We start from the raw sequence: 25,464 nt of genomic DNA, 5'->3' as shown, positions 1-25,464 counted from the left end.
ATAAGAGAATAGTCGGGACAACGGAGGCGAAGACACGAGAGATTTATCACGTTTGTGCGAAAGCACTGCCGTCTATCTCATATTAATGCGATAATACTTCTTTCGGCGCTGCGCAGAGTAAAATAGGGAAATTCCTGGTTTAGAGAAAAATCGATTTATTTTCGCCAAGTTTGGATGAAGTCTTCAATCTAAAGAATTTCGTGGGTATAATGATGGAGTTATTACAATATTTTTAATCTGGAGCAAATTTTCATGCAGCTTCCTGCGTATACAAGTACTTTAGAACTATTGATTTAACCCTCCGTCACCCCTCCTCTGGGTCTTTTTGGGAACAAGCGAAATTTTGAGCTCATCAAATATTTTCGAAACAAAGAGAGGGCGAGGTCTGGCTCCCCTCCCTAAAAAAAGTTGTTAGTAGTGAGAATTCACTCGCCAAGGGACGCCAAGATCCGGCAGGCTGGACAAAATGGACCCAGGGGGGCAAAGCAGTAAAAATAACGGTGGTGACGGAGGGTTAAATTCTAAAGATCGTTTTTGTTGGACGCAAAATTTTTCTTTAAGGAAAATTTTGATATTTATTGCATGTATTGTATATTACATACAAAACTTTTACTTAAAAAGTTTTTTAAGGATAATTTATTTTTGACATGTTTGACGGCCGACATATTTTTTTATTTTGCATGAATGTAAAATTTTAATTTGATAAAAATAAATTCCCGAGGGTATCTTTCATATAATTTAAATAAGCAAAACCAGTTTGAACCCTTGCTTCTTATACACAAGAGATATTCTTCATGTAGTAAATTTGACCCGGTCGCGGATCAACCCTCGAACCACTACATCATTCTACTAAAAATTGAATTTACTATCGGGTACGACCGTATGTTCGGATCTACCCGTTGCCGTGCATCGCGATGCAACCGCGTCCGATGCGATCGGGTCTCGACCGCGCTTGCGATTGAGTTTATCTTTGTTCGTGCGCCATTAAAAAGGCGTGCTGTTCGACGGCTAGACGTCCATACGTTCCGCCGCAAAATCAGTGCGCTTGGAAGCCTGAGCCGTGTCGTACTCGAAGGGCAATTAAGATAACGTATCGGCTCCGGTCGTTCCGATCGGCGTCGCTCGGCGTCCCGTCGCCATCGGCATCGCCGTAATCTTAATCGTGGTCATATTCGTTGCGCCGGATACGATTTTACGGACGTCGATCGCGATCGCGGATACAGAGACGAGAAGGGAGGGAGGGAGGCCGCGAGCGGGTGGAGCGCGGAGAGAAGGAAAGCGCTCCATCGGAATCTCCGCCATGTATTCGTGAGTTATGGTTTATATTCTTCTTTTGAGCCGGCAGCGGTGGCACGGCCAGATATTATACTCCATTATTATTTTTGTATATCTGATGATTTATGTGCGAATGGGATGCCCCCGCGTGGCTTAATAATTATCCTTATGGAAGATATATGATAACGTCAATGATATTAATACAAATTTCAATTTATGCTAACATTTATTTATATCGAGAATTATTCTATTGCATTCTGATTTGCCTGCAAATTCTTCGGGGTATAATTTAATTACAAATAATTGTCTATGAGCACGTGCTTAGAATATACAATTGATACTGCTAGACAAAGCCCACTGTTTTCCGATAGGTCTGGCAGATTCCAATTACGCTTTTGTACGAGATCGTATCTTTGTGCACTATCGGTTACTGAGAATTTTCCATTTAACTAATACCTTTTGGACGGTATATACATAATGAAATGCGGTACTGTTCGAGACGAGACAGACAAAACGTCGCTTCGCAACGTCGTCTCGCTCAATGTCAACGTGTCAACCCGATATGATCGATATCGAAATTCTATCCGCGACGAAGTCTGGGCGGTTGCGAAATCGACCGATCATCGTAGCGTTATGTAATTCCCCGTCCGTTTAATCAAACGTCATCCAATATCTTTGCGATATTTCTATAATCACCAGCGCGTGTCAGTTGCGGGCAACTCGCCTTTGAAATCTCCATAATTGCGGATCGATTACCTTCAACTTAAATGCCTCTGACAGGGTATCGTAGTCGCTTTGTACGTCCATCTAATTCCAAGAAGAATCCAATAAAAAAAAGTCTAGTAAAAAAACTGGCATTTTGCGTCGATGTGTTCAAATTAGGGTAGACGGGATAAGTCACTTTAAATTACTATATATATACCTCTCTTATATACTTGGGAATCTTATTTGCATTCTTTTGCTTATTTCCTTATCTCGTAAGACGATTTTAAGCTTGCTCTCTCAGAGCTTTGCCAAGTTTAGGATCGGTCATTCACTGACACATCTGCCCTACAAACGACGTCGCCTTAGTTTTCGTATAATATCTCTCTCTCTCTCTCTCTCTCTCTCTCTCTCTCTCTCTCTCTCTCTCCCCCTCCCCTTCTCCTTCTCCTTCTTTCTTTCTCTCTCTCTTATTTCGCCGATTGACGGAGTGCTCTAGAGTTGTCTGCGCAACATTGGGCAGAAACGAAATCAAGAGAAGAGTTGGAGCCACGCGTTCGTACCGTTCGCCATCGAGTTTTGGAAACGAGCCAGCCAGCAGGTGCATTCGCCCTCAACGTAGAACAGACGTTAGGGTAGATCGTGCAGCGCGTCTTTATCCTCCTCTAGGCTCCAGGAAGAGAAGAGGAAATGAGAGAAAAAAAAGCAAGAGAGCCAGATCTCAGAGGAAACGTCGACAAAGTAACGTCGTCAAGAGGATCTCTACAGTGTCGTCGCCGGTCACGCTGGCTTCCTTCGTTAATGAGAGGAGGAGCCGAGGCATTTTCGGCTGCCGGGTCTCCTTCACGCATTCGGCCTTCGATGATGTGTATCTTCTGGCACGAGAAGCAGGAAGCGGCAACAAAGCCGAGATTTTCCTTTCCTTTCATTAAATTCTGCGGGGCGACTTGACGGAGGAGAGAATAAATCAAGCAATCGCGATGATATCCTTCGGCAGCGGGGAAAGCGTTCTTTGCGAAATGAACGTGCGATTATTTGCCTGTGAAATAATCGCGTGCTGAACGTAATGGCGGCGGCTATCTTGATACCGCTTCACGGTGCACAATTACGGCTCGCGGAACGAATCCTGGGTCCCTCGCCAGCGAGGATTTTTCGCGACGCATTGGTCTCACCGAAATGCGAGCTGTCGGTTTTCTCGCAGAAGTAGCACGTATTTTATTACATTTAATTAACAAATCACAGCGTCTGTTACGCGACGTCTGTTACTAAATAAATTACGCGAGTACGCTGTTCTCTTTGTTCACGTTAACTTGTTTTGAAGGTGGATTTCATCAATACCGGTTAACTCTGATCTGTTTACGTTTTACGATACATATATTTTACTTTAAGACCGCAAGTCTCCTATTTTTAAATTGCATTCGAGGATCGAGGTAAAGAGGGACACGAGAATCGAGGCATCGAAGCTCAAATTCCGAGCAAATAGGCATGGTCGCGCGGGATCTGCCACTGTGGCTTGTATCCGTAAGCCCGGCTTTGATCTCTCCGAAGGCGATTTCGTGCGATATTACGAAACTCAATGCCTCCGAAGTTGCCCGGAGCTTCTCGTATCGAAGATAGACTTTAATGGCGATCCCGTCGATATTGTCTGGGGAACTGGGAGAGCTCTCGGAATCGTATCGATCCGCGGCACTCGCCACGCACTCCGCGCATGTATGACAAGCCACGTTTTTTAAACGCGACAAAAAGCGCTAAAGATAGATGCGCGTTGTAGCGACGCGAGAAAATGGTGTTCTTAGAAAAGCTCGCTTTCGGAGGAGCGGCCTGTCCCTTTTAATTGGTTACAAGATGTTTCTCTCGGCGACATCCGGCCGCCCTCGGAGCGTAACCGACTTCTGTTTTTCGCTCGACAAATCATTGGTGACTAACCTACTGTCATCTGACTCCAATTCTATCATTTGTATCACACACGTGAAACACATCAATGAAATAAAAGATATATATTTGAAATAATTTAAATTCTGGTAAGCGCAAAAGAGATTCGTCAAAGAGCGAAAACTATCAAAGAGAGTATTTAATGAAAAATGATTTTTATATTATACATTTACCCATGTTATCGGTTTTCGCACATTCACGGTAGGTATTTGCAGATTTCTCTGTCAAGTTTTTCAATTATTGTCGGTTTCGATCCACCGGCAATCAATCGTCGCTTCGCACGTCCCTTTGTTCGCTCGTCGGCGGAAAGCGGAAAGTCTATACGCGCCTCCGTTGAATTAAAAGCATGTACTGCCCCTCCTCCGCGCCAATAATAGAACACTTCCGACGTGGCGAACTTAATCGAATCAGCGTGAAACGCTCGTACGAGGCTAATCCTGGGCTTCGGACTCGTTAGAGTCCGCGAGAGCGAAGGGTTGCCCAATAACAATACGAAACCGGACAGGCGTGTTACCTACGGCGATCGTCGGCGCGCCGAGTTAAACTTCAAAGCTCGCAATTAATCACTGCCAGCGTAATATCTGGCCGAACTTTCGCGGCCGGCTTTACCGGCGGCTTACGAGGGCCGGAAGTTTCGGACTAAGCTCGCTTTCGCGCCACGCCACATATCCGGTTAGGCGGAGGGCCTAAATATCCGCGGATTCGTTTGACCGGCGGTAAATTCAAGGGGGATCGAAATTTTAAGTACCGGTCGCTTGTTTACACCGACTGGAGCGAAAATCCAGTCGTCTTTAAGCGGGACGGCGAGCGTCGGCGAAATCCCGAATGCACAGTTAGGCAAAACCGTATCTCTCGGGGGATGTATTTAGACGCCCCGTTGAGGAAGGGTTATCGTTCATTATCCTTTTCCACGATCCGATGGATTTAGGAATTTCCTCGTCCTTCCACGGGAAATGCCTTCCTACGTACTACAGATATATATATATATATATATAAATCCTTCTAGCTCTGTTTTCCATTAGAGAACGAACAATACAAGTGTATTGTCCGACCGATATTTGTTGACATATTACTGAGCAAAATTTCATAAAGTATTTCGCACTTTTACACTCATTATTTTGTCAACTGATTGATTGCCACTTTATAATAGTTTCTTTCGGTTATATATTATATTTCCCAATAATTTAATAGTGATTAATTTTGTTGTTAGAATGTCGTCATGTGAACCTTGAACTTACGTGTTCATGCGCCCTCGTTTTCTGTTTATCTTCTTTGACGTACTATCAATCATTAATGTCAGATCACCATCGTAGCAGTGTCCCCAATGTGTCGATGACTTGTTCTTTTGAATTATTTATTTACCGTATGAGAAACGAAGAGGGTCTCGAACAGTGACGAGATGTCTGAGGTAGGAGGGAAGGACATGCACTCATTCATCGGGTTTTGCTCCGAAATGCACGAACCGAAACATTTCGATCATTATCGGTGTTTATGTTACGGGCGATTGGCCCGAATCAATGAACGTATCTTCCGTTTCACGTCAAAGGGGTTACGCAAAGATATTGAAAAACGAGGCCTCCGCGTGCCCGAGACGTAGGCACGCAGCTGGGCTTCTCTCGATGGGGTCACGCGCTGCTACCAACCAGCCGTCGTCCGGGAAATAAAGAGCGTCCGATTTCCATGAGTTTCCGCACTTCTATCTCGGCGCGGCCATAAAATTTGACACCGTCGTCATGCCGGCTCGCCCTTTCATTCTACGTGACTATAGCAGCTTGTCAAACTTCTGGGACGGGACACGAAAATGCGTTGAGTACGGGAGAAGAGCTTATCCACCGCGACGTATCCAGAAATGTAAAACTGCCGGTTGTAAAATTGCGAAAAATCTTTTTTGCTGAATATATATGTAAAGAAAAACTTTTATAGAATAATTTTGAACAGCAGTAAAAAATGGTTTATTTTTCTCGATATCTTACATAAAATATTTTGATGGGAAAGAAATTAGAATTTAATATGACTTGCCTTCTCACATATAAAGTAAAATAATAATCAGTTATTAAATTTTTACTATATCTTATATAATCAGTCACGAAAGTACTTAAACAAGTACTTAAATACATAAACATTAAAAAATATATATTTAGTTCCTAGTGAGTTTATAATAAATTTAATTTTTAATTTTAATTTATTATTTCTAGAATTATTCAAATATTGTGCAAATATATTGTCTACAAAATATTTTTGCACTCTACTGCAACTTCTTTTCCTTCTTTTCCTTCTTGCGGTTTGTTAAGTTCTCTCGTGAGTTGACTGTTCGATTCGTTCTGGAATTGGTAACGGTCGAAGCATTAAATCTGGATTAAAATTTACGTCTATTGGCAGAACCAGTCGCAAAACTTCTAGATAACGTAAAAGACGAGTAACCTGTGTGTTTGGTGTGCCTGGAATATGAGTGCGGCAAAGAATAAATATGGAGGAAAGGATTGGAGGACCATGGAGCCGATTGCAATCACCCGGGTTGTCGTCTGGCTTTCGGCAGGCAAAATCGCGACTATGGTCTACGAAGCCGTCCGGTAAGCTCTGGGGTAGATTGATTGTTTTCCAAACGATATGCGGCAGGCTTCATGCACACGTGGGATGTATACAGCATGTCCCGGTGAAATTTATCACCTCGATTATCTAGCGGAATGGCGCGTCCCAAAGGCGACAAGATAAATGGCGCGTCGGCTTTTCTAAACTGTTTTTCGATACGCTCCTAATGGCGCGTCCAGCGTCGCGATGACAATTATCCAATTGTATAATTTTGCAGCTTCTAGGGTCAATTGACACCTAGGCTAGTGATTCACAGAAGCTTATACCTCAATGTACGCGGTAAAAACGCGTTGGTCCACTGGTTATCAAAAGTCAGAGTCATTTTTCATTATAATATAAAGTCACGTTTGCGAGGTAATCCCAATAGTACGAGCTCGCGCACGCAAGAAAGCGCTATTTCCCGGAATACTTTCCTCTGTTCTTTATTTGTGTCGCATAAATACCGAGTTTATACGGAAGAAAACGGAAACAGCGGACGATGGTTTAGGGCGGAAGCGACGGAATAAGGAGTCACGTCGTGCAGTTTCACCGCCTGTTGTTCCTCGCCTTCGTTCGCATTCGAGCAAACAACGGCAGTTTGTAGAGAAGCGAAACCTCTAACTTTTATCATCGCGCATTTAAAAACTCCCTGGATTTTTCCTTCCATTTGCACGCGCTCGGTAATACTTTCCAACGAATTGCGTACCTCGATGAATATACTTATGAATTTACAATCAAAGAATATTAGACGATTTAATTTCTCAAGTTGATATTTTTGTTTATGTAGCAATCCCTTGTTTTAATTTAATTAGAAACATGCAATCTTATGGTTTTGAAAAAAAGCAATTACGTCACTTCGTATGTGACTGCGGAAACGAATGTAACGTTAATCTCTATAAGTCTTTCGAGCAAGACGAAAGACTAGAATTCCAATCGATGCAAAAATGCGAAAGTATACGTGAATTCTGCCGTTAAATTGCGCTGCAATGTCGCACTCTCGATGAAGAAAACTCGCGTCGTTTAAAACTTTCTACGTGGACAAATAAAGGTGCAACAGGATTGCAAGCGCAATTAATTATCGCCGTAGCGAAAAAGTCGCCCGTATCTTGGGCAAGGAAGGCGCCTGTTTGCTCGGCTCTTTCGTCAATAAATCAATCGAATTCGCGAGGAGGACGAACGTAGTGTCGGAGTGCATTTGACGGTGCACTTATCGTCGAACGTGTGCGAGATCTCCGCGCGTTCGTTTTTCTCGTCACGAAGAAGTAAGGTAAAGAGGATTAGATAGAGGCGAAGCTAACGTACGCAATCTTTAAAACGGGCTATATTTAATGCCATGAGATGTATAGGTTCGGCAATGCATTAAATCCGGGCTGTTAACCGAATTGGTCATTGCAAACATACATATAACGCGTAGTACAAACATCACACGTAATATCTTTCGTTTATACGATATATCATTGCGTACATCACGAAAAAAGATTTTTTTTGCAATAAAAAAAGCTCGTGCGTTTGTTTATTTCGTTTCGAAAAAGGCTATTACAGATAAATTATAGTACAAATGTTCCTGACCGTTATTTTTTATCAGATCCGGTATAATACTTCCCTGGGAGGGAAAAATAATTGCGCTGCGTTGTGTATTTCGCATCGCCGACATATATAGGCAGCCATATCTCTATTAAATCTAATAGAGTGAAGTAGATTGGAAAACGAAATTGGGGCGACTTGTATGGCGTAGAGGGAGGAGATTCTCGCATCCGAGAAGCACGAGTTACAGCTTCCTAAAGAATTAACGTACGTCCCCTTATTTATAGTTATCGCCATTTAAAGCATATTTCCTGGCCGCGGGTAGTACGACCGCGCTGAAAATTTAATGCCTTCCGCTCCTTCCTCTCCTGCGCCCGGCCGTGCGAGGATCGGCACCGAGGGCGACACAATGCACCGGAGAACCGTTAATCGCCGTTCTTTCGTGTCGCGCCAGAAGCCAAGGCGCGTTACGAGCGGCACAACGGTTCTCTCTTCTCGTTCGAAATTTCGTCGCCGTTTTAATCCGCGGCTGTTAAATCCGAATAATACACACAGCGGGAATAACACGCGTCTCTCTTGCTCAAGAGATGGAAATTTGAGGCAGCCGTGTGTATATATATTTTTTCCTTTCACGAGCTCCCTCACGAGTGTCACACGTGCGCTGCCCGCCGTCGATGCGCGCGTAATAATTCATCCGCGCATTCGGCAGCGCGTGTTACGCGCGTCGGCGGCGGCCGTCGCGCACTCGCGTCCGTCCCGCTGAAATTGCGGTGTCGCATAAATTATACGGGCGAAATTACAGAGTCGCGCAAAGTACGGCGGATCCTACATGTAATTACACTGTTTCGCCCCAAATGATACCGGCTGACTGACATAACACACTAAACGCGGAATACTGAGGTCGTGTCGCTTGACGACGTTACTACTTAGAAGCGGGCTACATTGGCGGAATTGCCGATGCCACCCGGCCATATACTCGCTCGTGTCTCGCATCGACTTCGACATGTTTCGCCGTTTAAGAACGGAGAGAACCAAGTAGAGAGTGCATATACGCGTCACGTTCGCGGCCGGGAGAACCTTGCGCCATGCGTAAAAGCACATAGGCTGCCGGGGCATCAGTGCCGTAGTCACGCTCGCTCTTTGTTTCGAGCGAGCGCGAGGTCGTTGTCCCAATTCTCGACTCGTGGCTGTGTCTGTGTCGTCGTCGTCGTCGTCGTCGTTGTCGTCGTTCGTCATCGATAGAGATAACAGCGATAACTCACGATTTAGCGACGCGCCGCCGGCAAGCTAATAAATTTCTATGCAGCTAGATCGAAAAGAGCCGCGCTGGTAAAAAGATGGAAAAATTATTATTATCCTTTGATGTATATTTCCCCTCTCGTATTGAAGGCGAAGTCATAATCCGATATCGTATTTTATATAGGGGTAAATTTTATTTATTTCTCGTGTACCTTCGTCGCTTTTATGGCTTCTGGCATCGCGTGTCTGCATTATTTGATGCGATACGCGTGTTTTTAAGATAAACATTTTTCGTTGTATCCAGATCCGGATTTACTGTCGCCGATAAAAAAAAAAGTATGTGGCGATGAAAGTTTTCCAAGTCTCGCATTTACGAAATTCGATAATTTGTTCCGAATAAATCGAATTCGCGCAGCGTAATTCCGGTGAATTTTGTGTGTTCGATCGAGCACCGACGCCCGAAATTGAAAATGCGCGAGCTCAGGTGCGCACCCTCGTAAATAATCTCCATGCCATCTGTCTTAATAGGTAGCCTGGCTGGCTTTACTGCTGGGTAGAGGAGTGAACGAATGCGGAGATATGTTGTGTGCGTGTGTGTGTGTGTGTTTGTGCGCAGCTTGAATAAATAAACAATCCGGCGCTCCGGCTGCATTTAATATTCCGCGAGGTAACGTGCATATGCGACGATCTCGCGACCAAATGTCACGGTTTCGGACATACGTGTCACATGGAAAATGGAAAATCGCATAAATAAATATAAATGCATCATTGATCTGCGCCCATGGTCGATCCGTGACGTTTCGACGTCCGAGTTTATATCGCTGCAAACTTTTTCCGAAATAAGATAAATGCGAACCCAGATGGAGACATATGTGAATTATGGCAAAACCTATCATAGCATAAATTACGCATATGTTACGCTTAATAAAGAACACGCAACGTATTTTTAAGTTGTGTCAAGTTAAGTCAAATCGGTCGGACTGATCATAAATATTAAAAGAACCAAGTTTTTAACGGTTTCTCTCTGTTTGCCATATCTTATTATTTATTATAATTTTTAATGTAAGAATTTACTATATACATTTTTAAGCAAATGATAATCAGTACGATTTATTAATTCATAAAAGTTGAGCTCTAGAGACTAAGATTTTAAATGGACGGAAGTGTTTTTCGGAACGTTTCTTTAGATGATACACTCAGACGATTTTCATTATCGCTTGCCCTGAAAAGCGGAAAGAGTTGTCGTTTAAAGCCAGTCGTTCCGTCTGCCGGAAAAGCGAGGGGGACGACGCTTTGTGAACATCACATGAAATCTACCTTGAGGGGTGCATTCACGAACTCGGGTCGGTTTCGTACCGTTTGCAAATTTTAAGTGTCGCCCCCGGCTCTTTGACGCGCGAGGGATTTTTCTTGCTGTCTGAAGTACACGGGCCGAATCTTTAACGGCGTGCATGTTTTTAGTAATTTGGGATTTATTTACAACGACAAATTATACGAAACAACGATTACGAAGCTCTGTTTTGTTAAATCAAGCTGAATAGCTTTTGACTGCCTTTTTTTTTTTAGAAAACGTGGCGTTTTAATATACAAGACTTACTACACCAATGAATGATGACTTACATAGGAAGTAATATCTTTAATTAATTTGATTATACAAATCCAATTTGCAAATATATTAAATTAATTAAGAGATAAAATATCTGCGAAAATCTCTGAACGGGGCAAAATTTCGTATGCAAATTTATTCAAAGTGGCCGCGAATAACGCAGCTTACTCGAGCGTTTGCGACTATGTAGTGCATGCGTGGTTCGTCGTGTACACGGAAGAGCGCCATACACACGCAGCCAGAGAAAGTACAAGACGAAAGGAGCGAGAAAGACCCGGAGGGGGCACGACGCTTTCCAATAATTTCTGCGCTTTGTTGTAAATTCCCCCCGCTAATTCGTGGTATTTTCTCGCTGTATTTTATGAGCGGCTACCGGCTTTGCCTCGCAAATTGTTTCCAGGAATTCTCCGTATGCTGTTAAATTACTGTACTTTCACATAATATGTGTGGTGGATTTTAGCTCGGCGCGGCGGCGTGCCGTGCCGCGCTGCACTTCGGCCCGGACTCTAGGCTTCTCATTGGAATTTTTGCATTGCGCTCATTTCCCGGAAGAATTTTATTTTTTTAAGCCAATCTTTTCCTATTACGCGCCAAATAGTTTTAATTTTTCGCCCCCGTGGCGGCCGTAAGTTGACAAACAACGTTCACCAGAGATGTTCTCTTTCTGTTTCAGGCAATCGCGACGCTACCAAAACGGCCTGTGGTGAGTACGCAAAATTATTTTTACAATTTTTTTCGGGTTGTCGTCGATGGAGATCGACGATCGGAAATTGGAGAGATAGTTTTTCCGATTTTCTCCCCGATAAATAAGAAGAAATTATTACGTGGACAAAGTGTGAATAGGTCGTAACATTTTTGTATGCTCGACGCGAGACTGTTAATTTTTGAACGCGAAACCTTTTGCGAGGAATTTAGTAATTCAAAGCATTTAAGTAATTAAATGTTCTGGATTACTCTAGAAAAATAATTTATTGTTATGTTGAAAAGTGCATATCGAAAAAAAAACCGTTTTATTACATCTCTCTTTGCCACTTTGAATCATTTAAATTGTCAAGTGATAATTATTCATCCTGAGCTACATTCAGTTGCTCATATATATTACTTCTTCTAATCTATGACAGTGAAAATCATTTATGGCTAAGGCGGGACGGTGAAATCGATCTGGGATAATTTTCTTGATTCCTTGGCAACGCGAGGATTGAAGTTGTAAATGTTTATGGCATGTACATACATATATATGTTAGCTCGAAGCAACGTGGCTTTCGCGACGCGAACGCACGAGTTAATACATTCCGCTGGTGAGCACCAACGGGTGCCATCGGCGGCAACGGTATAAAGCCGGTGTTAATATTTGATTTGCCGGTTGCTGGGCGGCGATGCGCATGCCTGGCGTATCTTCGACACCCTCTTCGCGTTCCACCCCCTTAAATCTCACCACCCTTATCCATCCTCTCGTCCTCTTGCCCTCTCCCCTGTGGAGAAACTCGTATTTACTTATCTGTCGCCGCTCTCAATAGTCAGGGATTTAATACCGGGTGGTTGCCACGCGGTAAACTCGCGTCTCTTGTGTCTCGCCGATAAGAATTGTCTTTCGAACGATCTGGTTTCGCGGCCGGCGGGTTCAACGATCCCTCGCGCAACAACTCGCGCAACGGCACGATATTTTATTTCGGATAATTTTGGCCGGTGTTGCTAACGGTCTGGCGGTCGATATACCACGGTAATTTTGATGCAGTCGCGAGGGAGAGAGAGAGAGAGGGGGGAGAAGGAGGGTTGAAAGCGCACAGTGACACCTCGAAAATTGTCGATCGGACTTTACGATGAACTTGCTATTCCCGTTCATCCTGCCCTTCGTCGTAGCGCGCAGCGCCAACTCCCGTGGACGGGTTAAACGGTGGTTCGCACATCGAAACTTTTTTTTCCTACGTTTATAAAACGCGAGTATCGATTAACCTTTGTGAGTGACGTGGCGAATTTACCAATCGTGCTTCTTTTTTTAACGGAAATTTATTAATAACCGCGCTCTTATACGGCAGAAAATGGTCTATAGACTGCGATCAAGCGTAACTTTGTTTTTACTTACTTATCCGACACTTTTCCATATAAAATGCATCGTGATGCATCTGTGTCGTACCACGTCGGTCACTAACGTATCATTGCGCGTCTCCTCGCGTGTTAATATTTAATGTGTCATCTAACGTTAGAACAGGAAGTCTGACGGTGCTAAAGCTAGGCATTTCAATGCATAAATTTAAATCCTTTGAAACTCGCGTTTCTGCTGATTAAGAAAAACATCTAAATTTTACATGAGTCGCTCTAAAATTGCACTGCTCATCAAGAGAATAATTTTCACATCGGATTTCACAGCGGGACATGTTCGCATTTAGAATGACATTTTTGTATCCTCGATAGAACACTGAGTATTCCCTCTGTCGTATACGCTTAGGATATCTAAAACATTTAAATGTGCCACGAACATTTAAATGTATCGCCTTAACTCCCTAGTAGAGAGCCGCGCGTTTCCGTTCGTCGGAAAAATTATTTTAACGATTATTCGCTGTCTCTGAGAAACGCCGTACGAAAGCAGATGGTCGCGGAGGGATTTCGTAACGTGGAGAGAGAGAAAACCACCGAGTCCGAAAATAGACGACTTTGCGGGCGCGCGCACGTCCTCGCTTTATACGAGGAAACGAGAGGCCTGTCAGCTGATTGGACGAGTGCCAATTTTTGGTGAATGAACCGACGGTCTCGTGTCTCGAATACACACCCTCTTTGGTAGTTCGCCCTCGTCACGCGGCTCGCATCCGGTCGCGAAAAATATGAGATCTTTTTTTTGCCATCAGCCAACGCCTGCGGAAATGCGATCAATTCCTATACTTAAGAGAGATATAGCGTCTCGATTCGTGATAGAGAAACATAGGGTCGAATATTACGCGTCAGTTACTCGCAAAATTCAGATATTGAGGCCGATATTATTTTTTATCTTATTATAACTGATGCAATAGTTACGAAAATATCAAAACAGTGATAACTACTTAACATGTATTGATATGAAATTATTATAGGAAATAATGACGTAATTATAATACGTCGAAAAACTATTTAGACATCAGAATTCGTAGCAATGTCAAAATGTACCTTGACCAACTCGACGTCAAGTTCTCTAACGGCGGAGTTGACTCGTCCTATCGTGTTAAAGGATTAACGCTTATGTCTACCCCGAGAGGCGTGCCCATTACCGCGAGAAGCGGCTTTGATATGCTAATAAAGAACCAGTAACGCGATCTCGATGTCAGGATATTGTCGCCCGATAAAGACGTTAGAGACACGGTACCGGAAAGAACAACCGCGCGTGTGACATGTGCGTAAAAGCCAACAACAGGCTTAGGCCCCGGGCCTCCGATTCCCCTGGGAAGATAATGAAATTTCGCATGTGCGAGAATCGAAAATCATCTCCTTTGTGCGTCAGGAGCCGAGGTCGCTTAACGGAACACCCGGGAGGATCGTTGCCGATAGAATCTCACGGGTCAACTCGACACTGGATGCTGCGAGGGCCTTTTGCAACGGACGCAGAAGAGGAGCCGTGCATGCAAATCGCAAATGGCCGAATAAAAACATACATTTGCGCATACGTAATGTTCTTACGCGATGCAGCTTTCGTAGAAGAAGATTAGCGCGTTGCGTTAAGAAAATAGGAATATAAAAGCGCACGTTGCTTTAGGAAAATAGAGGTATTAACTCGACGGATTTTACGGCGGAGCGACGTAGAAATTTTCGTTGCGGAGAGATGAGATTAGTCGAGGGATCTTGCCGCGTGAAATTTCGGGCGCAATACATCGGGCCTCCATTTCTACGTCTCGCTTTATCTTATACGCGCGCTATCACGCGTAATACATCCGACTGTATCTTCTATTCATTGAACCGGGGGAATGTACTGGCACCCTTTTCTCTATTATCGCCACTTCCGGCCCCGTATATTCTCCCGCGTTTATTTATTTGCGAATCCGTTAGACTTAGCTACCGAGAACTCTATTACGCGCACGAGCGTCTCCTTGCCGGCTGGCTGGCCGCAATGTTTCTTGGCACGTAGAGCAGGTCAGGGCTGGTGGCAGCGATACCACTGTGATAACCTTGCTCGATAAGCGTGGCGGCTTACGTTTCCGTTAAGTCGTGCATCCTGCCGCGAATTGAGTTATCTACGAGCCAGTATCAAATGCACGAAGCTACCGCCGCGATAAAAAGGAATTTAATCACCTTTAATGCCGACAGAGCTGACGTGACGGTTTTATTGGAACTGCGAGATGTTCTTTTCACGATTAATCCTCGATCGTAGAAGAAGATTGACTTTATAAATTGCTATCAGAATTTTATAAAGAGTCGATATACATTTCTCCTGTTTTCGTTATTTTTATATGTGCTTTTTCTCACTATTTGTTACTAACGCAAAGAATAAAAAAATTGCATAAACTTTTTAATCTGCTAGCGTAGAAAGTAATTTGTTTATAGCAGTTTTAGATAAAGTCGTTATTGCATTATCCATATTTAATGTTATGCGAGATTTTTGTCAAGAAAATTAGCTGCTCTATATGTATCTTCGAGGAAATCTTCACTATCAAGTGGCACTTTTGCCAGACTAACGAGTTTAGGGGGCACGCGCGCAGCTTCCGATTTGTTCGTGGCAATTTTTGAGCTTTCCCTGAAAATTCGATCATCGAGCGCGCGCGCTGGAGAGAGACGGAGATTAGTTCGCGCTCGGGGTGGGACGTGGTGGAGATGAGGCGAGGGTAGAGCGGTTTCCGACGCTGGGGATAGAATCGGCGGGATCATTTCCTTGAATTTAGAAAACTGTGAAAATCCACTCTGGATTCGTTGCAATGGCGCGCGCGCGCGCGCGAGCGGGTCAGCTTACGACGGGCAAATTGGATTTCGCAGGCGCGAAGGGCGAGACAGAAATCGAATCGCAGGGGATAAAAGCGTCCGGGAACAGAGAGGGGAAGGGCAGCGGAAACCGTTTCCGTTCCCGAGTGCTCCCGCAGGAGCGGCTTTCGTGTTCGTGAGTTGGGAAACTGGCGCGATCGCGAAAGCCGATTCATCGCATCGCGCTGTGGGCTCCTTTCGATCTATCGGCTTGCAAATTGAAACGCGCCGGACACAGATGCATAAACGAATGAGTAGTGAATCTATGCTTACTTCTGTGTAATCATGTAAAATTATATAATTGAAACTGTTCGAGCATTAAAACATGAGGAAAGATAGGAATTAAGTAGAGACGAAGCAATTAAATTAATTCATTGATTATGAATTTAATATTATTATATATCGTGTCATAGGTAAATCATTTATTGACTAATTAAATGAAAGATCTTCGTGGATTTTTTGCCTCCTTACTTTTTGTTTATCATATTGTATATTAATATAAATACTCAATGTCCCTCCTTTTTTGTTAATTTCCGTATTAATTTTTACTTCCAAACGCATATTGATTACAAAATTAATAACAATATGCAATATTGCAATTCACGACATCTGTGTTTAATAATAAAAACATTTAACGATTTAATTAAATTCTTTCCTCTTCGTCCGCATTTTTAGGGAATTCATGTTGTACGAATAATCAGCGCACGCCTCTTCTCATGTTGCGTTCTTTTCGTATTTGACGAACGAGAACGAGAGAGAACGTGAAGTATCTCGGGGACTCGTAATTAGCACGGGAAGAAGGGTTCTGAAAATTTTAATCAAACCGAGTGGTCGCTTCTACGAGTCTTCCCATTTGCCACGTTTGTTCGACGTCGGGGAGGCACATATTACTCTTAATTTTGCAAAAGTCTGCTCTCCTCGGGTCTCGATTCCTTTTCCCTTAAAGGACGTAAGATAATATTTGTCCCGAAATTTCCGAGCGAGGACTCGCGACAGGTCGAAGGTAGCGCCGGTTACGTATTCCATACTACGACAAAGAACGTTTGCTCTTCCCGGCGCAGGCCGGGACTCCCGTTTCCCTCGAGAGCCTTTAAAGTTTAAAGGGCCAGCTGGAGGGCATTAGGAACGAGGCACTGCGCTACACGGCCCTTTAAATCTCGGTGAAATTCTTACAAAATGCTCGAAGCGCTCGTCCATCCGACCGACATATGACTTTTTAAGAGATCTCGAGATATTTGCATATTATTTATTGCGATGGAACGGAGGTTTCTTTGAAACAGCCACATTATACAGGTTTTCTACCAATATTTTGCTTTCTTCTGTTCCTCGAACTATTTTTGTCTGCAAATCGATAAATTACATTTTTCTTCAGATTAGTACACTCCTTAATGAATTTATAAGATTACGAATTTATAAAGAATTATGAAATGAAGAAAGAATAAGATTATGGAAATATTGCAAATGTTAGATTTATACTCTCATTTTACTTGAAATCAGATTCAACTCTTTCAGCGATTTCAGAGAGATTATTTTTTTTTATTATATTCTCCGCGAGTCTCATTGTTTTCTGAGATTCTAATAACTGCTGACAGTTTTGTGGCATCTATCTAATAGATGCCACAACTATACTGAACCGCGCGCGTGATCTCATTTTAATTAAAATATAATCTGAGTCTATTTAGTTTTTTTTTTTTTTACTAAGAAGCGTGTCACTGTCAAAGTTTATGCAAGTTTATTTCAAAAAGACTGTAACTCTTTTTCCAAACATATATATTTGTATCATGTTCTCCTGTTATATTAGTCATCTCTTTTTTGTTTTAATAACTATTAAAATTGTAGTATATATCTTAAATATTTATTATAAATTAACATGCAATATATATCATGTGATTTAACGACGATAATATATTCAAGGATGACACAAAAAGTATAGATCATAGCTAAAATTATCCATTTCAGCTTTACGCATCTCGCGGTCTCCAACAATTCGGCGCGAGGTTTTTGCGTGGGGGCATCCTACGGGACTACGATTAAAGGGAAGGAAGCCTCCCATGAAATTTAACCGCGCGGAATAACGAACCGGTGCGCGCGGACGCGCGAGTACAGATCGATTGATCGGCGCGCACGTCCGTCCGATCTCTCGCGCCGCGCGCCGTCGGCGTCAACATCGACGTCGCGCGTCGGGGAGTTGCGGCGACCGACGCGACGGGGTCCGCCGGGGGCAGCAGTACCGGGAATCGACGGATAATCGATATCGGGCTCGATTCCCGACTGCCTCGCCGTACGGAATAACGATGTCTCGTTAATGCCGTCGAACGAGCGTGAAAGAGACCATTCGTGTCGGTTCGCGACGGTGCGGTGGTGCCAAAGGAAGGAGGCACGCTCCCTTGCCTTCCTCGAGCTTGTTTCCTCCTTTGCTTCTCTTCTTCCCGCTCTCCTTCTTTTGCGCTTACGCGAACGGTGATGTTACGTACGGCGGTATCCTCGAGCGACACCGATAACCGAGCGCGCGTCAAAGGAACACCTTTGTCTCGTTAGTTAGCGTATCGAGGTAGCTGATTCGCATCTCTCTCTCTCTTTCTCTTAGCATCGCCCTGCGAAACGGGGAGATTTCCCGATGGGGTTCTCCCGAGGGTCTCTCCTTGTCACATCTCTTTCTCTCTCTCTTCCGATTCTCTCCTCTCACATTCCGGACCGCTCGTCGGGGGTTGATACTCGAAAGCAACCATTTATCACTTATGCAGCATGGATGGTATCGTCGACGCAGCGATTCCGGGATAATTTATCGCGTGTTTTTGCAACGGCGCGGCACGGAACCGACGGCGGCGTCGGCGATGGCAGCGGCGGCGTCTCGCTGTTTCCGCGCGCACGAAATGAATTCCTCGCTCTCTTCGCGGGCGAACGCCGTCGCGTCTTCGCCGGCATCTTAAGTATCTGAAATTCCCTGCCGCGGATGCCGTCCGTCTTTTCCGTTCCGTCCGAATTTCCGTTTTCGTCCTCTTCGCGTGAGACCTCGTTCACCTCGTATTTGCTCGCGAGAACGCGTATCCGAAGGTCCGACGTATCGTTCTGTTAAATCGGCTTCTAGCTTGCGTTGCTTCTATTGTAAGATCAAGAATGAGACGCCCGCTACTGTGTCTCGAGTCATATAACAATTTCACGATTAGTGACGCGAAAAATGCCGGTTTTTGTTTCCACCCGTTTATATCCCTTCGGGACGTTATCGTCTTCGTCATTGTTGTCTTCATTTCGTATCCCTACCATCATGGGTATATTTTCACCCTTATTCTCTCTGGCAACCCCGAGGCAAACTCACCTACCCGTGCAGGATAAGTTCGGACTCCTCGGTGTACAATACACTTCCCCTTTGTACGAATAGTCTTGTCCGGTGAATCGTGCTTTCAGAAGAAGTATCCCGGGAGAGCGAGAGGTACTCGCGTCGACTCGCTAGAATTCTGACAATGCACTTCGCCGATGCTTGAAATTTTTTTCCTCGTTCCTTTTCTTTTTCGCCCGTCGGTCCTTGGGCACGCGGGATTTTCTTTTTTCTAACCAGACCCGAGAGAGCGACGGACTTGCGAAAGAAATTGCGAGAGAAATTGCGTTCTCGAGAGACCGAATTATTCTTGTCAGCAACGAGGATCTTTGCTATGATAACGTTACAACGAGAAGTTACTTCTTTTATTATTACACGATTCTAAAAAATACATGCTATCCGCGCGCGATTAATAACGATAAAATTAATAATCCAATAATCACCATTTTAGAAACGAAAGTCAATTAGTCAAGTAACTGACAATAAATTAAGAGTTGATCTACAAATTCTGAATAAAGCGTGAATTATTTCTTACGAAAAGTTCATCTACAGGACGCTCCAGATTCATCGAATTTTTGTATCTATATTTTCCAAGCTTCTGCGAATGAAAAGTAGCGCTACTGAGAGATTTTTCTTAAATAAATACTGGCGTCTGTCGACCGCCGTTCCGATTCGCGTTCGCGGGACGCGGAAATGGGTCGCGATAGCGTTACATACATAATAGACGGATGAAGGTGTCTGCCGCTTTGCATACCGAATCTCTCGCGACGACCACGTTGTTACGTGAGTAAAGACTTTTCCTCTATTATGGGAACAAGATAGCGGCGACGTCGGATGGCGACGGAGACGGAGACCGAGACGGGAACTGAGAAGGAGACGGGGCAATGGCGTTGGCGGGCGTCGTTGGCGCCGGCCGGGTAAGAAGATATAACTTCGTTTCCTAGCCGGGAACCGAATCGACCGGAATAATTAATAATTAACGCCAGGGCGTGACCCGCCCCTGCCTTCCGTATTCTAGTTCGCGGCGGCGGATGTCGACCTCGTCGCCATCATCTCGCCACGGAACTCCTAAAGTATCGCTCGCATAATATATAAGCGCGCCGAACTTCCATCTCCCTGCCTCTCATGGAATTTTTCGCGAGACTGCTATTTTCTTGAAACTAAGAATTATTTAAGAGCGGAAGTACCCAACGCGTCGTCGAATTATACTTTAAATTGATAATCTTTTAAAAACAATGATTAGTTAATTATTAGTTAATTAATCAATCTTGGGAAACTTAGGAAAGCTAAGAGGATTTAATGAGGACTAGCACGGTGTGCATGGACGTGAACGTCGAAAGACGCGATCAACGTCGTTGAGAGTTTCTCGAGGTCGAGAATAGTCAATGTACGTAATACATACGTAATGTAACGAGCAAAAATACACGCAAAGTATATACCTAGCGTGTACTCGCGAGATGGATTACGCAATGTTGATTGTGGAAACTTTTCGTCCGCCTCTGCGCCTTTTTTCCTCGGCGCGCTCTTTCCTATACGCTAAAATTCCGCGAAGAACATCAAAGGGCAGCGAGCGAATGACGTCGACCGGCGATATAATGGTCGTGAAAAGCGTGCGTGATGCGTGATCTCGCGCTCAAAAGAATTCCGCAGCCGGCGAGGTGTGTTAGCCCGATCGGATTTCGGTTACCGTCTCTCTTTCTCGTTGGCAGACGCGAGTATGAAAAGCTTCATCCTCGCCGTCGTCGCTCGAAAGATGACCGTCGTCGTCGCGGCTTTTGACGTCCTCGCAGAAATAGATAAGCTGTAAGGGAATGACGAAGATATCGGGACGTGCGGATATTAAACCACTTCGTGGATCGTACGTAAAAATCGCTATGGCGATTCGTGACGATCGCGGAAGAAAGGTGACTTTTCGAGGACTTGAAGCTCCAATAATCTCTAGTAAAGATATCTAGTAGAAGTGTGATTAAACGAGGAAATATAAAAGGCAACGTTAGGAAATTAAAATTGATAATTTTCTATAAATATTTACGAATTTATTCTTGCTGCTACAGCGTTAGAAAAAAAATTTTTTTCTCTGTGATATCTAATACTTAATAGCAAATAACAGTCTTTATGTAGATTCGTTCCGTAATTTCTCAATATCGCGGGATCAGCTTCAAGAGCCAATCCGCGTTGCGTAATGCTAATTTTTCAATGGCTCGCGCGATCATTACGCCTGGTAACCACGAGATCTCGTGCCGTAATGATGCGCGCCAGTAGCTTGCCGCTCGATCTCCTGACGCGGCGCGAATATTCATCGTCGTTTTGTCAAACGGACTGCACGTCGCGTCGTTACAAAATGTCAATTTGCACGAGGACAGATGCGAAAGAGCGTTTTGTTTCGAGCATCGAGCCAAAGTTGCAGCGACCAAATTTTCATGATGCAAAAGCACTACGCTGTTACCGCTTTAAAAATAGATAAATTTCTGTTTGCTATTAAATTACATTTACTTACGACGCACATGCTGTATTTCAAGATTGAATTTCTTTGTTCTTCGAAGAACAACAACCGTTAGGGACCACGTTTGTTAGACCGAACTAATAACGCCGTACTTGCGACACAGCGAGGTGCAGGCGCGACGCAGGACAGAACTTTCCACCGGGGATATTTTTCTATATAAAAAAATATATCTTGGAGATTTCGCTCGCAGGAGGGACGCATTTTCGGTACGGCCGTCGTTATCGGTAATAGGACGAGTCCGTATCGTCCTGTAGAGAACGGGCTATAGATCCTCTCGAAATGACGCTCGTGTCGTCCATCGCGCGATCGCCAGGCCAGGCCCGGGGGCCATCGGAGACCAATAAATCGCGCGCGGATATCGATCTTTATTACGGTAGAAAATAGAACGGCGAAACGCGAATGGAGGGTGTATGGTCCGTCGATGGTTTATTCCTCCTCGTTTATCGCATCGGCCGTCGAATTTGCTCGCGCGAGCGCGAACGTCGGCGAGCGCGGCGCGGCGGGAAAATCAGGCCGTGCGCGCAGCGAGCGGGAGACGCGCTCGAATTTTTGTTCGGCTCATCAATCCAAATCAATTGGATTGACTCGTGAATTAGCAAATTATTTATTGTACGTGCAAATTCATTTTGTAAGACTAAAGTGATTTATGGGTAAATGAAGTGATTTATAGCGAATTCGATGGGACGTGTCAGTGCGCGCGCTGGCGCTCGCGCGCAAGTTAATGTAAAGGTAAATGCAAAGTACATAAACGGATCGGAAACCGCGAAATATTTAATATAATTTATCACATTGTTTGAGAAAATATATGCCGGACGTTTCATCAATCAAGCTATTCCTGTCACGTTTTTATCTTTATGTAGATTAATGTACAATGGTTTTTATAATCTGCCGCGCTACCAAATCCCCCGTATTGAATAACTGTTGTGAGATGAAGCGTTGCAGCAAGTTTCCCGTCTAGAAGTAAAATAAATCAAAAGTTTATCTCTCTGTTCTCTGTCTCATCACGTTATTTTACTTTAACTGAAATAGGTCACTGAGCAGCTGATTGTGAGATAACGCAGCGGCAAGTTCTCCGTGTGGGAAGCGGATCGAAAGTTTATTATCGAGTCTTTTTTTTATTTTAGCTAAAATGATATAGTGGGTGAAATAATGGTCGCGGATAATGCGCTCGATCGCATGGCGAGTTCCCTGTTCGGAAGCGAGGTAGAATCGGACGGTAACCGGACGGATGCGAGTTTGAAAGGCCGCGCGATGCACGACACGCGGTCGTAAGTGTCAGTTGGTTCGAGCGCGTTGCCGGGCCGCCTAATTTATGCGCCAATTAGATCACCTCGCCGAGGAACGCGTCGCTCGTAAAACCGCGCGCGACCGGCGCGCAAAAAATCGCGGAAGGGGCCGCGCCTGATGGCGAGAGGGAGCCGAGAATGGGAAGGTATGCAGGGCGGCGGAGCAGGACGTCGTCCGATATGGATTGGGACCAATAACCATCCGCCTCCTTCTATTCCGCGATCGTTTATCTCCACTCACGTAAATAGCGTCGTATAATCCCGTATTCCGCATGGAAACCGATTGCCCCGTAAAACGATTTTGACTTTCCTTAAATCGTATCCCTTCCCCATCCTTGCAGCCTCGGCTTTTCCGCTGTCGAGAAGCTGAAGATATTTCTATGTCAATGTTAATTTACCCACGTTAACGTCCGCGTTTTCTCCGTTTTCTTTCTATCGAGTCGCGGTCGTATATCGACCGAATGCATCGTCAGATAAGCCTTTTAATCGAGATAAATATCTTAATATTTCCGTATATCGTTTTCGGGCGAAGAGATAATCCATTTACCTCTTGGTCGAACGTTTCATAATCCAGCTGTAATAAATAACAATTGCGAAATTAATTTTTTGCAGAGAAAACCTTTCTTTCGTGAAGCATTAATGTTCACTCTGTCCTTCTGTGCCTTTTAAAATAACACAGTTTAAAGCATGCCCGCTGCGTAAGATAAGAAGTCGATTAGATACCTGCAGATGCGCAGGTGGTGGATACTTTTATCGCTACGTGTCCGTTACAGCGCGCGGCCACGTTTCCCGAGCGAGCGACCAGCAACGTCATCGCGTGTGCCGTATTGTTTTAACGTACGCTTGAGTTTACTGGGTTAGGATATCTGGAGTGGTATGCCCCGCTATATATATACAGGCTTCTTGGACCGGGGCCAAAAAGTGCGGGTTTTCCGGGCGCGAAACCACTGCTTTTAGTGCCGCGGGCTGAAATACACGAGAGAGAGAGAGGGGGGAGGAGGGGAGGGGAAAGAGAGATTTTCTCCCCGCCTGCTTTTTCCCTTTCCGTTTTAACTGATTTCCTCTCCGTCCCGCTTGCTCCCTCTATCCTCATTGCGTGTGTATAGCGTGGTTTCCCTCCCTAATAAAATAATAAAGCTTGTTGGGACAGCACGTGACGGTCGATGAGAGATCGTTTGGCATTCGATTCCGATCTCAGGAACGATCCGTGAAAAGGTGCTCGACGATTGAACCGCTTTAAGTCCTCGTAAAATACGTCGTCCTTTCACTCCGCTTCGCCGTCACTACGATTAAAGGGTCAGAGATGGACACACCTTTTTATCGGCACCGTTTTCAAGACACGCAGTCTTTCGATTCCTCCGGTTAATATTAATCCCCCCGCGATAAATCATTCCTAAAATAGCAGATGATTTGTGTGTACATACTTATCCTTATACTAATACATATGAATAATTTTACGATCGCAGATGATATATTCATTTTTAATAAAAAATATTATTTTAACGGACCTGCACATCTACATTATATATTTCTTGCTAAAATTTTATTAGTTATTTTTTAAAGAATTTATTAAATTAATGAATAAAATGATGACTGATACTTTAACGGGGAGCGTATCGGATAATTAAAAGTTAAGAGTTGGCTTTTTCCAATGTGCACCGTCCATTGAAAGAATGAAACCTTTAATCGAGCCTCGGCGAGATGAAAGAGAGAGGCGGGCACTTCTTTCGCTCAAACACACTCGCGTAATGAAGCAGTCGTCATTACACAATATAGCGGGGCGACGCCTGCAACCGCAAAAGTTCTCTCTCTCTCTTTCTTTCTTTCTCTCTTTCTTTCTCGGCAAGCTCGCTCTCAGAGCTCCTTCCTCCCGCGACAAAGATATTTCCTGAAAATCGCCGCGGTGCTTTTTCGCCAAGTGCAACCGGCACTTTTCTTTGAACACGAACGGCGAATCCGCCCGTAGTTCAAAGAGCTTTGCTGAAACGCGAGAAGACAAAGGCTCAAGGAAAAAAGCGGTATATATACTGTTTTAGAACAGGAAGAGCACGGAACCATTGTTATATTTTATTGACACCGTAAGCGAGAAATGTCGAAATGCCGCTGAATCATCGAAGTAATCGCGCCATAAACGATCTTTTAACGGATAACGAATGAACGAGTGAATGAGAAACGCAACGTCACAAGACACTCTTGCGAGTATCGTAAGACTTTTATTGATCCTACACTACTATAACGCTACACCATAAATTGCATGCATACAATTACATATACGAAAACTCGTATTGTAAAGGTGTCGGGTAATTGTACGTCTCGCCCTATATAATACACGTTTCCCCCGGAAGCACGCACTTCCGCGGACGTCGAATTGTTACGATTCAGCACGTTTGATGAATGACATTGAAAACGTCGAAGAGACAGAGGTCCGATGACATGACAAACGGAAAGAAGACAAAAGGACCGACGAGCGTGACGCACGAGCGACGAAAGACACGAACGTCGGAGAATAGAGGACGAACCGTAAGAAGGAAAGAAATTATAAAGAATCTGTAGAGTTTTAGCAGAGACCCCGCACATACACGTCCGTCATCATGGC

At 44.3% G+C, this 25,464-nt stretch overlaps 1 protein-coding gene across 10 annotated transcripts in view; it reads left to right on the top strand.

Moving 5' to 3' along the window:
* LOC139811377 (growth factor receptor-bound protein 14) overlaps nucleotides 1-25,464 on the top strand; it is a 250,329-nt gene that overhangs the window by 131,267 nt on the left and 93,598 nt on the right. For all 10 annotated transcript variants that reach the window (XM_071775649.1, XM_071775650.1, XM_071775657.1 and 7 more), the window contains one exon: nucleotides 11,520-11,549. In XM_071775649.1, the coding sequence (XP_071631750.1) occupies nucleotides 11,520-11,549 (30 nt within the window). The remainder of the gene's footprint in view (nucleotides 1-11,519; nucleotides 11,550-25,464) is intronic.

This window comes from Temnothorax longispinosus, chromosome 4 (assembly GCF_030848805.1).
Source record: "Temnothorax longispinosus isolate EJ_2023e chromosome 4, Tlon_JGU_v1, whole genome shotgun sequence".
Classification (NCBI taxonomy): Eukaryota; Metazoa; Arthropoda; class Insecta; order Hymenoptera; family Formicidae; genus Temnothorax; species Temnothorax longispinosus.
Note: the sequence above shows the minus strand (reverse complement) of the source record. Positions and strands in the feature narration are given on the sequence as shown.